General features: G+C 34.6%; 1 protein-coding gene across 1 annotated transcript; it reads right to left on the bottom strand.

Annotated features, from left to right (window-relative positions):
• Nucleotides 1-6,439: 6,439 nt before the first annotated feature.
• On the bottom strand, nt 6,440-10,462 carry LOC142642386 (TMV resistance protein N-like). The gene is made up of 5 exons (XM_075816733.1): nt 9,960-10,462; nt 8,659-9,754; nt 8,262-8,537; nt 6,934-8,163; nt 6,440-6,841 (listed from the first exon to the last, which is right to left on the bottom strand). Exons 1-5 carry the CDS (start codon nt 10,460-10,462, stop codon nt 6,440-6,442), a joined length of 3,507 nt encoding a protein of 1,168 aa, XP_075672848.1.
• Between the last annotated feature and the right edge of the window lie 7,337 nt (nt 10,463-17,799).

Here is a 17,799-nt window from a genome sequence, read left to right on the forward strand (position 1 = left end):
CACCCCCAACGACCTTTTAGAATTGAAGAGCTCAACCTGTCATCTATGGAGGAATGGATCCGAATAACCTGTCATCTATGGAGGAATGGATCCAAATACACTTCAAAGCTATACAGTGACTTCTTGGATGAAAAATAGCCACGCACGTCCTAAATGATAATGAATAAAAATAACCACAAAACCAGGAAATCCCAGACAAACATCTGATTAAAAAAAAAAAAAAAATCCCCTAATGTGTCCAAAAAAGAACAAAGAAAAAACCAATGTATAGAGGAGACATAAACAAAACCACAATCAGAGTCATTTACAGAGCTAATTAGCAAAAAATTAAAATAAAATCTGAACATAATAGATAATTTATATCCATCAAACACCCAACTTCGTCCACATAGCAGAGCTTAAACATATTGGCAATAAAAATACGAAAACCAATCTCATATAAATCCAACCAAAACCCAGAAAAAAATCAGCCAAATAAAACAGAAATTAACCATCAATTCCCCATATGATCAAACAAAACCACCAACATTAGACAGGAAATCAACCTTCACCAATTAAAATAAGAGAAACCCAGATCACATTTCTTCACAATTGAACACCCAAAACAAAAAAGGAACAAAATTTCAACAAAAAACCGAAAAACCCACCTGGCGATTGAGCTCAAACACTTGGCAAAACCCAGATGGAATAATTATTAAAAAAGCTCAAAAACGTACCTGCAAACTTCCGTTGAAGGATCGCCTGAAGCCGGTTGTGAGGAAAGAGGAGACCGTTTGAGGATGAGGGTGATTTCCGTTGAACGCCGAGGGGTTGAGGGTGACTGCTTTGTACGTTGAGGGAGAGTGTTTGAATTTTTAGTGAGAGTGTTTCAGAGAGAGCGTTTGAGAGATTGAGAGAGTGTGAGTGTTTGAGTGAGGTTGAGAGAGTGTGATTGTTTCAGCGCGGGGTTTGAAAATGGCCGTGTAGATTTCGAGTCTTATAAACTCGATTTCTACGTGGCTACACGTGGAAAGTTTGTCCACGTAATGGTATTGCCGACCACTGCAAATCGAGTTTTAAAAGCTCGATTTTTTCATGGATCTCGAGTTTATAAAACTCGAGATGCTAGTTTCCTACATTCTTTTAAACAGTGACAACTAACGAAAATGTTAGTTATCTAAGGGTAAATGGCAACAAAATCCCGATCGCTAGTTTTAAATGATTTTATGACTCTTATACTGGAATGTTAGGGGATTAAATAATTCTAAAAAATGAGAGGTATGTAAGAATTTTCTAAAGGAGTGGAAGTGTGAAATTGTTTGCTTCCAAGAAACCAATCTATCTTCTTTAAACTCTTTTGTAGTTTGGAGTCCTCGAGATAGTCAGTTCCTTGACTAGGCTGTTTTGGATGCAGTCAACACTATAGTGGGGGTTCTACTAGTATGGGGCAAGAGGGTTTATGAAAAAATTGATGTTTTTATAGGTTAATTTTTTGTTAATGTTTTACTAAAAGGGGTTGTGGATGATTTTGTATGGGCATGTACACAGGAGTTTACTGTTCTAATGATGATAACCAACAGGGTGCTTTGTGGGAGGAGCTTGCAAGGGTGCACTCTAGGTGAAATATAGCATAATGTTTAATTGGGGATTTTATTATTATTCGATATCCAAGTGAGAGATTTGGTTGCGAGTCTTTTAGCCCGGCTATGTTTGCATTCTCGGATTTCATTGAGGCTAACTATCTTGTTGATTTACCACCTTGAAGGGGCTTCTTTCACCTGGTTTAGAGACTCTGGGACAGATTGTATGTCAAGAATTGATAGGACATTGACATCGGTGGATTGGGTGGATCATTTCGGGAATGTGTCTCAAAGGGCACTTCCCCGAGTAGTTTCATATCACAATCCACTCCTGGTGGAAGCTGGTGGAGTCAATAAAGGTCGTAGTGCCTTTAAGTTTGAGAATATGTAGTTGAAAGTTGAGGGTTTTGTGGAGAGAGTTTGGCAATGGTGGAATGGGTATTGTTTTTTGGGTTCTCCTAGCTTTATTCTAGCTTGAAAATTAAAAGCTCTCAAGGATGATTTGAAGAAGTGGGATAAGGAGGAGTTTGGTGATTTGGCATTTAGGAAGAAAAGCCTTCTGTCTAAACTTTTGGGTCTAGATGCTAGAGAAGACTAGTTGGGTCTTTGACATGAGGAACAAACCTGTTGTACTCAAGTTAAAGGTGATATTTCTCATTTAGCTTCTTTAGAGGAGATTTCTTGGAGACAAATGTCTCGGGTTTTATTTGTGAAGGAGGGTGACAATAATACTCGTTTCTTTCACCAAATAGCAAACTCCCATAAAAGAACTAATCACATTAGAGGTATAGAGGTGGATGGTGTCCTTTATAAGGAGGAGGTGAATGTGCGTTCTCAAGTGGTTCAATTTTATCAAGGTTTGTACACAGTGTCTGATACATGGTGCCCTACTATGGATGGTTTGGAGTTTGCTAGCATTGAAGAACATGAGCGACTTTCTCTTGAAAGGGATTTTTCTGAGGAGGTGATATAGGTCCTCCAAGAGATGGAGGGTGACAAAGCTCTTGGTCTTGATGGCTTCACTATGGCTTTTTTTCAAAAATGCTAGAGTGTTAAGGAAAATGATGTTATAGACTTTTTTGATCACTTTCATAGGAGTACAGAGTTTGAATGGTCTTTGAATGCTTCTATCCTATCTTTAATTCCTAAGAAAAATAATGCACTGAATATTAAAGAATTTTTTCCTATTAGTTTAATGGGTAGTGTTTATAAGCCTTTTATCTAAAGTGTTAGCAAATAGATTGAGGAGGGTGTCAGATAAACTCATCTCTGAATCGCAAAATTCTTTTGGTGGTGGAAGACAGATTTTGGATTCAATGCTTATTGCTAATGCGTGACTTGATAGCAGACTGAAGTTTCATACCCTAGGAGTGGTTTGTAAGTTAGATATGGAAAAAGCTTATGATCATGTGAATTGAGATGCTTTATTCTTTTTGTTGGAAAGGATGGGTTTTGGGATTCGATGGAGGAAATGGTTAAAGGCCTGTGTCTCTACTGTCTATTTTTCAGTTTTGGTTAATGGATCTACTGCTGGTTTTTTTGGAAGTTCTCGAGGTTTAAGACAAGATGATCCATTTCTTCTCTTCTTTTTCTTTTGATCATGGAGGTTCTTAGTAGGATTTGAAGAAAATTAAGGAAGGTGGTCTTCTTCGGGGTTTTCATACGGGGCTTGTTAATTCTACTGGTATTTGTATTTCACATCTGCTTTTTGCTGATGATACCATTCTCTTCAATAATGCTTCTAGGGAGCAGTTGCTTTCAATTTGGTTGGCTTTGACTTGTGTTCAAGCCTTTTACTAGTTTGAAGGTGAATGTGGGGAAAAATGAGATTGTCCCTATTGTGAAGGTGAGTCACATTCAATCTTTGGCTAACATTTTTCAATGCCAGGTGAGCAGTTTACCTATGACATATTTGGGGATGCCCCTAGGTACTTCATATAAGACAGCCTCAATTTGGAAACCTATTTTGGAGAGGATGGAGAAGAAGCTGTTGGGCTAGAAGTGTCTTTATTTATCAAAGGGTGGTAGGCCCACCTTGTTGAAAAGTACCCTCTCAAGTCTTCCAATTATTATCTTTCTCTATTTACTGTTCCTAACCCTATGGCTATTAGATTAGAATGTATTCAGAGGAATTTCTTATGGGGTTCCTTAGAAGAGTGTTTCAAATACCCTTTAGTGGCTTGGGAGAAGGTATGTTTCTCGCTTGAGCAAGGTGGTTTGAGAATTCGAAAATTGGTGCCTTTTAATCAGGCTTTGTTAGGGAAATGGCTTTGGAGATATGGCCATGAACCTTCTCATCTTTGGCTGAGGGTTATTGCCATGAAATATGGGGAGGGGAAAGGGGGTTGGAGCACTAGAGTTTGTAGGAGGGCTCATGGGTGTGGGTTATGGCGAAGTAGTAATGAAGGGTGGGAGAGCTTTTCTAAGCATTTCACTTTTGTGGTGAGACAGTTCTCATATTCTTTTTTAGCATGATAAGCGGATTGGGGATAACTCTTTAAAAACTCTTTATCCTCAGATATTACTGTTTTCAGCCAATAAGGAAGCTTCTATTTTCTAATGTTTTGAGTCATCAAGTGGGTGGAAATGACAGAGTGTGGAACTTCAGATTTTATAGGGAATTGAATGATTGGGAGTTAGTAGCTTCTTACTCCTTTCTTCACTTGATCCAATCTCTGAGTTCCTATGGGTGGTGGAGGTGACAGTCTTTGTTGGAGTCTCAATGAAAGTAGGAAGTTTGACACTCTGTCTTTTTATCATAAGATTCCAAATGTTACTCCTTCTAATTTCCCTTGGAAGGAAATTTGGAAAGTAAAGGTCCCTAAAAGGGTGTCATTTTTTATGTGGACAGCAGCCCATGGCCAGATTCTCATTTTGGATAGTCTTATGCTCCGTGGTTATCCCTTGACAAATCGTTGTTGTATGTGCTGTTGTAATGAGGAATCTATGGACCATCTTCTTATTTTTTGTCTGCTAGCTCATTCTATGTGGATGCATATGATTTAGCTATTTGGGATTGATTGGGTCATGCCAGGTTTGGTTGTAGACTTACTTTTTTGTTAGCACCATTGGCTTGGGAAATATAATTCCGATATTTGGAATTTGGTACCAAGCTGTTCGATGTGGACTACTTGGACTAAACGTAATCGGTGTTCTTTTGAGGATATTGAGAAATCAATGGCCAAATTATTAGATTTGAGCCAGTGGACTCCCTTCGATTGGTCTCGGTGTTGGCGTCTTTCAGATTGTTCTACTATTATTGATTTTCTTTCGTCTCTTAGAATATGATTTTGATTCCTTTATTTCTTTTTGTTGCTATGTTCTTTGATCACTACCGTAAACTCTATGTATCTTTTCTTCTTTTCTATTAATAATATTGCTTTCTTACCTATCAAAAAAATAAAAGTGTTAGATTGAGAAAAAAGAAGTGGGAAATTTTTTAATCAACTTTCATGTTTTGATATATAATAGAAGAAAAGTGATAAGAAATAAAAAATAAAAAAAAATAAAAAAATAAATAAAAAAAACGGAACCTCATTATATTTCTTCCCATAATAAGATGAAAATTGAGGTGAAATGCTTTTTTTTTTTTTGGATAAAAGTGTTCATGTATAATAAACACAGCACATTGTACAAATTATAAGACAAATTCATTGAAAGTTTATTCAATATCTTGGGTAATATTCTCACCTCTCATATGAGTTGTAAATTCTGGTATAAACTTTACTAAGACTCATTTTCATGGAACAATCTATAGTTATCCACTTATTCTATACTCATTATTCATTTCTCTTTCTTTCTTATCAAACAGGGCAAAAAAAGTTTTAAAAGTTTCAACATTTTTTCTTTACTTTTCTGTTTCTAACTTCAATCGCATGTAAGTTGTGCAAATCATGGTCCAAAATCAACATCTGAACCAATCCAGGTTTCTGTTGGATATATCTTCAATATGAATCACAGACCCAAATACCAGCAAGGAAAAATAAATATAAAGAATACATTATATTGTGGGACTGTTAGAGAAAAGGCAAAAAAACAATTATATAAATACAACAGACCTCAAGAGAAATTTCAAAATGTATTTGCATAGGAATAGAAGTTCAACAGAGCATTACATTTGCAGGAAGAAAAAAAAAAAAAAAGATTTAATCAATAATAGGAGCCACTTGACAGTTGATTTAAATAACTGACCATTTTGAGTCCTTGACCACTTTAGCAAGAGCCCAGGTGGACGTGAGACAAGGGACCATACTTGGGTAACTCTTCAATGTGGTTCTGGTAACTGTCCCTTTTACCGCCACAATAGGCTTCATGCTTCTTGGACGTTTGATCCCCTCCTTCCATTAAATTAAAATGCTCTAACAAGACAACAAGACAAATTTGTATTATTCCAACCTGATTAAGATTTTTTTTTTTTTTTTTATAGATGTGGCTATATGAGTGCCAAAAGGAAATGCTAAGGTACAACTAGCACAATACAATGATTTTTAAAAAAAATGCTAGTGAGGGAAATCAAAAAAGAAAAACTCTATTATTTTATACCTATGACAAATTAAATTTATTATCATGCCAATTTAAACCTGACAATCAAAATCAACATTTTCATTGGATTCCCTTCCCCAAATTAAAAGAGAACAGCAGGAGTTGTAAATTATAATAGCAAGAAGAAGGATGATGACTTACAGGGAAACAAGTCGAAAAATTCCATTTAACTATATTTTTCAGAATGAGCCATAAATCTCCAAGTCACCGTATGCAGTTCCTCATTAGAGTAGCCTCCTCCACCAGATCCAGCCCCATCATCCTCATCATCACTTCACTTATTTCTGGTACCTTCCAAGGCTGAATCATCAATATCATGTTGGATTACACCCAGATCCTCACAGACCATGCTGCTTGTATACCAAATTAAACCCTTTTTTCATCACCTTTACGTTATCGGAAATTATTTTAATTGCAAATTCACCACACTGAGGGGGCAAATAGAGCAGCCAAAGGTGAGGTGATTCAGCCATAGCATAGTTTAACTTAAAAAAAGAGCGTACTGGAGATCTGACGGTAACTCCATTGACTTCAAACAAACATGTAAGTTGAAAATCTCTAGAGAAAGGACGCCACTGGTTGAGTACAAAAACAATGCACAACGTAATTCCCATCAAGAATTGATACCCACAATTAGGCACTTGTATGTTATCACACCAACCTATAGGGCTAAACCCTATCGGAATTTCACCTCCAGGAATAATAATGTCTAAGATGCATGGTAGTTGAACACTTTGTCCCTGGAATATACAAAGCATAACGTTTAGAACTGAGAGAGAGAGAGAGAGAGAGAGAGAGAGAGAGAGAGAGAGAGAGAGAGAGAGAGAGAGACCTGAATCATGTTACTGATGCTTTGAATATTATCAACCAATTTGAAGCAATTTAGACACTGGAAATTCAAATGGGAGTGATTGGATGTAAAAAGATGAAATTGCAGATCTGGAAATCTCTCCAGTGAGGTACAATTGTTTGCAATCACAGAATCAATAGTTGGTGGAACACTTTCCAACGATTGAAGCCTCTTGCAACCGTCCAAAAGGAGTGTTTGAAGTTTAGAGAGTTGAGAGATGCTTTCAGGAAGGGAAACAAAATTATTTCCACTTAGATTTAAGTGTGCTAAAGAGGACAAGCAGCCAAAGTCATTGGGGATTGACAAAAGATCGCAGTCACTAAGACGCAAATATGTTAGACACTGCAGACCTGATAAGGAAGGCAATAACAATCCCAGCGGAATTGGTCTTGTTGGCAGGGAATAATATAAAAAGGAAGGCAATAATATGTTCCACGGAGCAGGACTTGTTGGCAGGGAAAATAATGAAGTCTGCAAAGGGTCATAGCACTCAAGACTTGCTGACCGAGTATAAAATTCAGATAACTTCCACCCACGGATATGTAGCTGTTTGAGATTTTTAAGGAGAACAATGGAAGATGGAACCTCTTTTACGGTTGTCCAACACAAATTAAACAGCTCCAAACCTTCCATATTTCCTATGTTCTCTGGCAAGTTCTCAAATTTTAAACATCCAAAAAGATCAAGAGAATTAAGCACCTTCAAACTACAAATGGTTCCAGGAAGGCACACAAGATTTATGCAATATCTTAGAGTCAATGAGTTAAGTTTAGTCAATTGTTCAATTGATGAAGGCAGCTCCTCTATAGCTGTATAACTCAAATCAAGATTCTCTAGGCCTTCGACCATCCATAGGTTCTGTGGAAAGTTTCTAATTAGTTCCACAACAGCAGTGCGATCCAAAGAAGGCTCCTGTAAGAATTCCATGTTTCCCACAAATATTGGATTTTTCTCAAGTTTTGAGCAATTAGAAGGTTCAAGAGCCACAAGACACTCACTTTGAAACATGCATGAAGGAGGATTTAGTCTTTCGCAACCTTTTAAATTAAGATGAATAAGTTTCTTAAGAATTCCAATGGACGGGTGAAACTTGTGTAAATTTACACACCTTTCTAGAATTAATTTCTCAAGATTTGGCACTTCAGTGAAGTCTAGAGTTATAATCAGGAATAAGGAGGTAGTCAAGTCAATGAACTTCAACTTGTCAAATTTCTGTTAGAATTGAAAAACATAGAATAATTAGCTTCCTAGTGTTTGTTTATTGTGACTTAAAACAAAACTTGTATTAGGATACTTAATAACTCACTTACCTTTATTCCTATCCAAAGTTGTTCAATTCTGCTCTTTTGCAAACAAAGTTGAACAAGCTCATCTAGCTGGAAACTTGATGGCAAAGATTTTGAAGAATACGAAATCCAATCAAGAATTCTTAAATCATCAGGAAGATGTGTGGGGACAAAGGCAGCGTCATTCATTCTAAGAAATTTGAGATTGAACATCTTGGAAAAGGCCTCAGAGTTCCAATGTGCCTCTTGTGCTTTGTCATAATTATCCCAAATAACCATGGCTTGAATAGCTTCTGTTCCCTAATAATCAAGAAGGAAATGGGGAATTGCAAAATATATTATTAGCAAAGTAATTCAAATTTCAAATCTGTTGAACATGAAGGTAGGGAATGAGCTCAAATTCTCTACATAAACCTCTTACCTTATTTTTTCTTAACACTTTGTCAATGTCCTCATAACGCCACAATCTACTATGCTTCCCAGGATCATTAGGGTACTCTTGCGAAACAATGTTCCTACCCATTTCTTCAAGTAAATCATGCATCCACACTATATCCTCATTAATAATCTTCAAGAGAGATTTATCAATGAGTTCCTTCAATCCTATACCAGGGTAAAGGCCAAGAATGTTTAGTTTTTCTACTACATAATCTTTTTTATGATGATTAAAAAAGCACGCAATATGCAAGAATATTTCCTTTTGTGGTTTCTGCAGTCCATCAAAACTTATTTTAAGTACTTGGAAAATATCTTCCTCAGGATACTGTTTAAGTCTCTCTAGCACACTATTCCATTCGTCAAGACTTCTTCCAATCAAAAAGGAACCCAAAACCTCAAGAGCTAAAGGAAGGTCAGCAGCATAACTCAAAAAATGGTTAGATAGCTCTAAATAATCATTTGGGACATGCTTTTCTTTAAAGGCTTTTGAGGAAAATAGTTGAAGAGAATCTTCACGATATAATCCTTTAACTTCATATATTTCATCTACTCCATGTGCCTCCAACACATGCTTATCTCTTGTTGTTATGATAATTCTACTGCCGGAACCAAACCAATCATGCTCCCCAGCTAACATTTCTAAATGTTTCAATTTATCGACATCATCAAGAACAAGCAGAATCTTTTTCTTACATAACCTATTGTAGATCTTGAGAACTCCATCATACTTCTCTTGTATTTTCATATCCTTTTCCTTCAAAACTTCAATAATTTTCTCTTGTAGTGGAACAACACCATATATTTCAATCTTTTCTCTAACATCCTCAATAAAAACACAATCTTCAAATTTTTCAGAAATCATATTATAAACAACTCTAGCAAGAGTGGTCTTGCCCATTCCCCCCATCGCCCAAATTCCTATAAAGCGGACATCATATGATCCTAGAGCTAAACATGACTTCAATTCCATCACTCGAGGGTATATTCCTACTAGGTCCTTGGCAATATATGGGAATGCATCATGTTTCAAGTTAAGTGATATCCATTCCACTATGTCTTTGATGTCTTTTATCTCAGGCCTGCAATGAATAAAGAACAATATATATGCATTGAGTTTGAACCACCAATAGGTCACCCAAATAATATGATACATATTTAATGTTCAATTTTGTTGACTGAAACAAAAATATGTAAATTGATTCACTTAGGACAAAATTGAAAGAAGTACAATGAAGCATGTACGTAAATCTACATAAGGTTCCAAATAGAGTTATATTAAATTACCATGTATCCTCTAAGTGCCATCCGCGAAGGTTGGCTACTTGTCTCAAAGCATCTCTCCACTTTTCCACCCTTTCTTTGTTCTCTTTTTCATCATGTTTAGCAAATGCTTGAGCAAAAGTTCCCCATTGTTTTCGTACATCAGATGGGTCTACATAGTGAAAGACAGGCAAAGCTGTTATTCCCATCTCGTTATTGCAGTGAATGATTTTTGCAAGTTCATCTAAGCACCAAGTTGAAGAAGCATAGTTTTCTGAGAGAATAACTATAGCAAATTTTGATTCTTCTATTGCTTTCGATAGCTCTGGTGAAATGGGTTTTCCTTTCTCGAGTTTTTCATCGTCTTTAAAGGTGACAATGCCTTTCTGTATCAAAGCTTCATAGAGATGACCCATAAAATTGTTGCGGGTGTCCTCGCCTTTGAAACTGAGGAAGACATCATACTTCTTTCTTCGAGTAGTAGTAGTAGAATATGAACTTGGGAAAGATGATGAGTTTGTTTGCATCTGCAAGCAGATTTTTTTCTTTTTTTTTTATAAGAACTGAAGAAAGATTAAACAAGAAAATTAGAGGAAAAGAAACTACTTGATCCCAAACCTGAAAATGAGTTGAATTGGAGAGATATGAATCAAATCTGAAATTTGGAACTGATGAGAGAGAGAACTGAGGAGAAGAGTGAAAATCGCAGAGCTCCTTTTTATTTTATACTAGTCGCTAACCCGTGCGATATACGGGAAAATTACTGAAAATGAAATCTAATGAATTCAAAGCAATTATGTAAAATACCATTTAAATTAAAGGACAAATATTAGTGAATGTCGATATCCTTAGCTGTTTGTGTTACATCTAGAGTTTCATATCTAAGTTACTACAATACTACTTGTAGCAATTGAAGTTCACAATATAAGTATATTATATGAGGCCAAAACTTATATTATCTTCAAGCTTCTCTTAGCCTTACAAAATCCCTAACAAAATTTCTTTTGTATTGAATTTGATTTTAGAGGACTTATTCAAAATTATTTGAATTAAACCTCACAAATTATGAAAATAAATAAATAACATTACAACATTGTAGCTAATTAATATACAAATAAACTACCAATTTAACTTGATAAATCACTATCAGTAATTTAGAAAGCAAAAATTAACAAAATTAAAGTTGTTACCCATTTAACCTAAAACTTTTCATATTCTAAAGTTTTCAAGCACCTATTAACAAATAACTATTGATATAAAATATTATGTAATTACTTCAATACCGCAAGTTGTTCATGAAGTAAAAAATTTGAGAGAATAACACAGCAAGCATCTTAAACTCTTTCTTGCTTGGACCCTACAAAACAATATATAAATATATATATATATATATATATATATATATATATATATATATATATATATATATATATATATATATATATAGCGATGGAGACAAAACATGCCATTAAAGAGACAACCAATTATGATAGTGTTGGAGGCAAAGTAAAAGATTAAAAAAAAAAAAACTGAAGAAGCAAGAGGTCTGGCTAGCATACCAGCTAGTTAATTTATATCAAAAGACATAAAAATCTTACAATAAAATAGAATCCATTAGTAAATAAATACATGTGGTACAATAAGATAAATATAAGGTTTGTCAAGATGATCAAGTTTGGAAATGAAGAAGACACAACAGCTATTGATGAGGGTAATCTCTATCTTAAACTTGTGATAATGGTGAAGATGCAACAACTACTAATTATGTAGATCTAGAATAATCCTATTTTGATTCAACTACAAAAAAAATGATGATAATTACCAAAAAAAGATTATATATATAGTGGTCTTTTATGATATAGCCAAGAGTACAATCAAAGCTAATAGAAGGAATTTTAAATCGATTTCAATGATGAAGGAGGGATTCACTTAAATGAGGAGACCAAGAAAAAAGGAGAAGTATCATGTTCTGAGTATAGCATTGAATTTTAAACTCTATAATTCAATTTGCTAACTATTAAAATACCTTAGCAAATTGAATTTCTGAAGGCACAGATTACATCATTCAATTAAATTTTTGCAAGCACAAATGCTTCTAAAACTCTATCATCCAATTTTCTAACTACTAAAACTCTATCATCCAATTTTCTAACTACTAAAACTCTATCACATGGATACTACAAAAACTCTATCACACAGATTACACCAATAATGTTAACGTGTCAAACATTAAAAAAAAAAAAAACCAAATCAATTTTAAACATAGAAACAAACAATCATATATTAGTACAAACATCTAACCTAAATACATATAAACTCATATATGACCCACAACACAAAAGAGGTAGTAACAAAATTAAAAAAGAAAAAAAAAATAGCAATAAAAAAGAACAACACTATTAATCTAATCCTTACATTGAACTATTATGCAGGCAGCCACAAGAATAGAGGTCAAGAGTAACTGAGATTTAGAGATACCTAAACTGAATCATCCAGCTTTTCAGTATTAATATAATGTGAGGAGAGGAAGAGCTGAAGGAGTTAGAAAGCTAAAGTTTGGCGTTAGGAAGCTAAAGGGTTGCTATTTAAAATTGTAACCGTGGAACACAAGGGGTTGCCTTCTAAAATTGTAACCGTGGAAGACAAAGGGTTGGAAATTATTTTCTTTTTATTAGTATCTTTAAATTTAAGAAAACTAGTTTTAAATTTTAAGACAAATTTAGGAAAAAGAATGGTAATGACATGGCAATTGATGTGGCTCAACTTGAGCATAGCAATATTATATGCTGCACTTTAGCTTTTAGTAATATATAGATATAGATTATTTTTATGAGTATCACCTCCATAGCTCCACCATTGCTCGCATAATGTAACCTTTTTTTATTTTTCATTTTTTAGAAATAATACGTCCACAACATTTTTATAATATTTTTACTATAAATCCTAAGTGACAAGTTGTTACTGGTTGTTATTTGTGAGGCAAAAAAGTAACCTTAATGTTAGGTTTAAATTTAAACTAATAATAATTAACTACCTATAATTTGTTGTGAAAATTTTATAAACATAGCACGTTCTTTTTTTTTTTTTTTTTTCGATAAGGACAACAATGCTCGTGCAATAGTATATATATTTTTTAGAGTCAACAATAGTATATATAGGTAAGTGCCAGAGTAATGGAAAAATATCTCATGTGCCATGCCTATGATCGTGCAATAGTATATATATATATATATTAGAGTCAACAATAGTATATAGATGTAAGTGCTAGAGTAATGGAAAAATATCTCATGTGCCATGCCTATGAGGCATGCCTATAGGTTGGTGGGTCCCGTATAACTCTAGTGTAATATATCTTTATATATTCTCTTTTGTTATATATTAAGGTGCTTTCCAGAAAGCTTAATTGAAACTATCTTTATATATCTTTATAAAGATATATATATATATATATATATATATATATATATATGTTCTCTGATAGTTGAAAATACCTATAAAAAAATTTATTATATATTAAGATACTTATATTTATTCCAATATGATATTCCCAAATTTATTCTAATTTGAAATTATTATTTTGTTAGTTTGTGTATATTTGTTTTTATAATTTTTTACTATTCTTATGCTTTTTAAAATCTCTTTCTCAAGTTCCTTTGATCCCCATAATTTTGTTTTTCTCACTTCATCATTATCTTTTGTAAGGACACAATTCAAATTCCCAATCTACAACCGAAAGGAAAAGGGCTTGAAAGGCCTTTTTACAATAAATTTGTAGAGAGTGGACTTGTAATCTAGATTTCAAGGATGGTTTAAATAACAAAGAAAAGAAACGGGCTCTGGGCCCAATGGCACGAAATAAAGAGTTATTTGTAAGAGTATGAATAAAAGCTCTTCCTCGGACACAATCCGAGGATAGTTTATAATATTGTTTCCTAAGGTTGATTACAATTATAGATCGTTAGATTATCATATACTATTGTCTTTCTTTTCAAAGATAAAACCTCCTTCTTCCGAAGGTCTTTCCCCTTATTTATACTTCCTCTTCTTCTCTTTATCATCTTCCACCTCATGGTTGTAACGCTGGTTTTGGATACTTGTCCCATCAGTTTTTCCCCGAAGTCCGGTGGGGTGAGGGACCAAGTTCCAAACCTTATGCTCAGGTCCCATCTTTCCATTAATGCAGTCAGTATATCAATTACAGAGCTTTTAATGTGTGGATGGTGGTAGCAGCTTTACCTTAGATATTCCACCGCTCTTTCTATTGTCCTCCACGTGTGCCATGTCTTCCCGTAGTCATAGGATTTCTTATAACATAGCCCGGAGACATTAAACCTCTCTTCCTATGACCTCGACTTAACTAGCCGAGGACAAATCTATTCCTCCAACATAATTGGTCACTTGTTTATCACATTTTTACCTGGCATTTTCTTTATGAGGTACATTCACGTACTCCTAGATCATTTGATGTCCTCAGATTTGGGTTTTTAGCCCAAGAGACTTTGTTGGGCCATCCTTTGTAAATTACTGGGCCCAATGTCCCTACATCTTTCATTTCAAAAAGGTCTGTTTCCTTCAACATTGTTTTTTTTTTTTTTTTTTTTTGAGAAATCCTTTGATATTGTTGAAGCTGTTATTTTGTATGTTGTGCATTATTATTTTCGTAATTTTTTTCATAATATTACATTGCTTTAATCTCCTTTTCTCTATCTCTTTAACAAGTCCTTTGATCTCTCCTCTAATATTGTGAAAATCATTACTTTGTAGAAGAGTGAAGTGAGAAGCATAAATTAGATAGAGCAACAAATGAGATATTGGAGGGATTAATTTTGGATGTACACAATGTGTATAATGAAGAATTGTATAAGTATTTCAACTTGTATGAACTTTTCACACAACGAATAAATGTTCTTTTTTTTCTTTTTCTTTTTTTGTGATTTGTGCCTCATCATTGTGATTTCTACAATTTCTATGCAAAAAAGTATGACAATGGAATGTTTGACGCTGCATTCAAATTAAACTACATGTGTACGTGGCTAAACTAATTTTAATTCAAATATAAATATATTTAGATGTTATTTATTTGAACCAAAATCAAGGAATCATGAGACTTTGATAGTAAAGTAAAATAAATATTTGGAGAATTTTTAAAAGAAAAAAAAAGCTTCATTGCACGCACAAAACGCGTGTGATGAAGCTTGTTATATATATTGTGCATGTACCTTCGCTTCTAAATATGACGCACCTTTTAATTTGCATGACTTAACTTAATAAATATTCTTTTCAAAAAAATAATTTAATAAATATTGTCTACCAAAAAAATATAATAGAAAACATAAGGCTAGTTTTTTGTATAGCCAGATTAATGAGTGTTCTTAGTCTATTTTTTAATAGATTATTTTAAGGAATTTTTTATAGCCCTTCAATAGGAAACATTTAAAATAAAAAAAATAAAAGCAACTACTTTTATCTTTTCTTATAAAATATTTCTAAATTTTTTTTTTTTTTTTACTTAAACGATAGATAAAAATATTTCGTAAATCAATGTTCTTAATGCATTTGTTAACTTATTTATTGTGTATATTAAGTAAAGTCTAAATGATAGATTCCTTGTACTTTCCATTCCAAAATATCATCTTAAATTTCATGGAAATTGTAGTTTTTTTGCCTCACGTTGTTTCTATTAGTTTTTTTTTTTTTTTATTGAGAAAAAGGTAAGTAAATTTTATTGAAGTAAATTGGATTAGAATACATCATCCAAATCACTAGGCAAATCTTCTACTTATACATCTGTGTCTGTAGATACAACTGCTCCCTAGACTTTAAGTTTCCCCAACATGGTCATACAGAGTGTTACATCGGCTTGAGTTATTCAAAGCCTGAATTACCCATAGACAATCCCCCTCTATCATCACTTGAAATAAGCTTAACTCCTTAGCACATACCACTACCTTTCTCACTGCCAACACTTCTGCCAAGTTCACCGATTGGACCATAGCAATTTTCTAGCTTAGTGCTGGAATAACATTCCCTGCATGATCTCAGTACACCACCCCAATTCCAACACAGTCTGAGTTCTCAAAAAACGCTGCATCGAAGTTAGCTTTATAACAATGCTCAAGAGGAGGGGACCAACGGACCAGGGGACGGCGAACAGTCACTCAGGGAGCTTGTTTATGTACTTTGAAATACTCCATAACCAAATCCTTAGCTCTGGATCTCATGAAGCGGCCAGGAAGGTTGGTGTTCTCTTAGATGATTTTGCCACTGCCATAGACACCAAGCGATAGTAGAAAGCAGAGCTATACGAAAGCCCGAGCCTTGTTGGAGCATGATTTCCACAAGATCCACAAAAGACCTGTACTGTTTCTGGTACAAAACGTTGAAGCTAGGATCTAACTTCCATACAGACTGAGCATGATCACATAACCAAAGACTGTTCATAAGAATTTCCTAATGATCATCACATAGAGTGCATGTTTCGTCCATCAGAATATGTTGAGATTTCAAATTTTGCTTTATGGGAAGGGCGTCTTTTGCTGCACGCCAAATAAAGTGCCAGATCTTATTAGGAGCCTGGATCTTCCAAATTTTCTTCCAAACACTCTGAGAGCTATTCGAAGAAGAGACGAGCTCAGATTAGTGTTTGCCTCATCAGCAGCCAACATATGATAAGCACTTCAAACACTATAGTCACCATTCGGAGTTAAAAGGCCAAATTAAAAGGTCCTCAGCCCAAGCTTCACTCGCATGAATCTTGCTCACCATCTCAACCTACCACGGGTAGAAACTACTCTCCAAAATTCTTGGGTCCCATATTCTAGTATTTGTGTAAAACAAATTACTCACCCGATTCACTGTTGAACTAGCTCTAGGTGACACAATTTTGTTGTAGTTGGGATCAGGATGCCACCTGTGGTCCTAAACATCTATCATTCGTTCATTCCCTACCCGCCAAATAGCTCCTTTCATTAATCACTTCGCTTGCTTGCAAACTACTCCTCCATGCATAAGAGCATTTCGGATGAATTGGAGCATCCAAAATACTACCACTAGGAAAATACTTTGCACTAAAAAATCTATAAAGGAGTGTAACTTTTTGGTGAATAAGTCTCCAAACTTGTTTGGCTAACAAGGCATTATTGAACTTTTGTATGTCCAGAAAGCCCATACCCCCTACTGATTTCGAGGAACATAAAGAACTCCTTTTAACCCAGTGTATCTTCTTTGAATCTCTATGACCCTACCAATATTTTCAAATCATTGCTTCTTTATCTTTGCACAGTCCAACCGGTAATTTGAAAACACTCACTGAGTAAGTCAGAATAGATTGGACCACTGCCTTGATCATGACTTCCTTACTAGCTTGTGACAGAATCTTCTCCTTCCACCCTTGCATCCTTGCCCATATCCTTTCTTTGACATGAGTAAAGCATGCTTTCTTGTCTCTGCCAACAAAAGAAGGGAGCCCCAAGTATTTCTCATAATGTTGTATTGCTAGGACATTAAGAGACTTTAATTGCTTCTTGGGTTCGTTCATCCGTGTTCCTACTAAAAAATAAGGTGGCTTTCTCCTTGTTTATCATTTAGCTCGAGGCTACTTCATAATAAGCTAACAACTCTTGAATTTTTTTGCATTCCTCCAAGGTAGATCTACAAAACAACAAACAATCATCTTCAAAATAGAGATGAGTAAGCATTGGGACATTTATACAAATAGAAAAACCCTGAATTTCCCCTTATGCTGCAGCTTTCCTGAATAAAGCATTTAACCTTTCTACACAAAACAGGAATAAAAAAGGAGAAAGATTGTTCCCTTGTCTTAAACCCCTCGAAGGTCCCCTTGTCCCCTTGTCAGTAATTAGTC

Source organism: Castanea sativa, chromosome 7, assembly GCF_040712315.1.
Source record: "Castanea sativa cultivar Marrone di Chiusa Pesio chromosome 7, ASM4071231v1".
In the NCBI taxonomy this organism is placed as follows: Eukaryota; Viridiplantae; Streptophyta; class Magnoliopsida; order Fagales; family Fagaceae; genus Castanea; species Castanea sativa.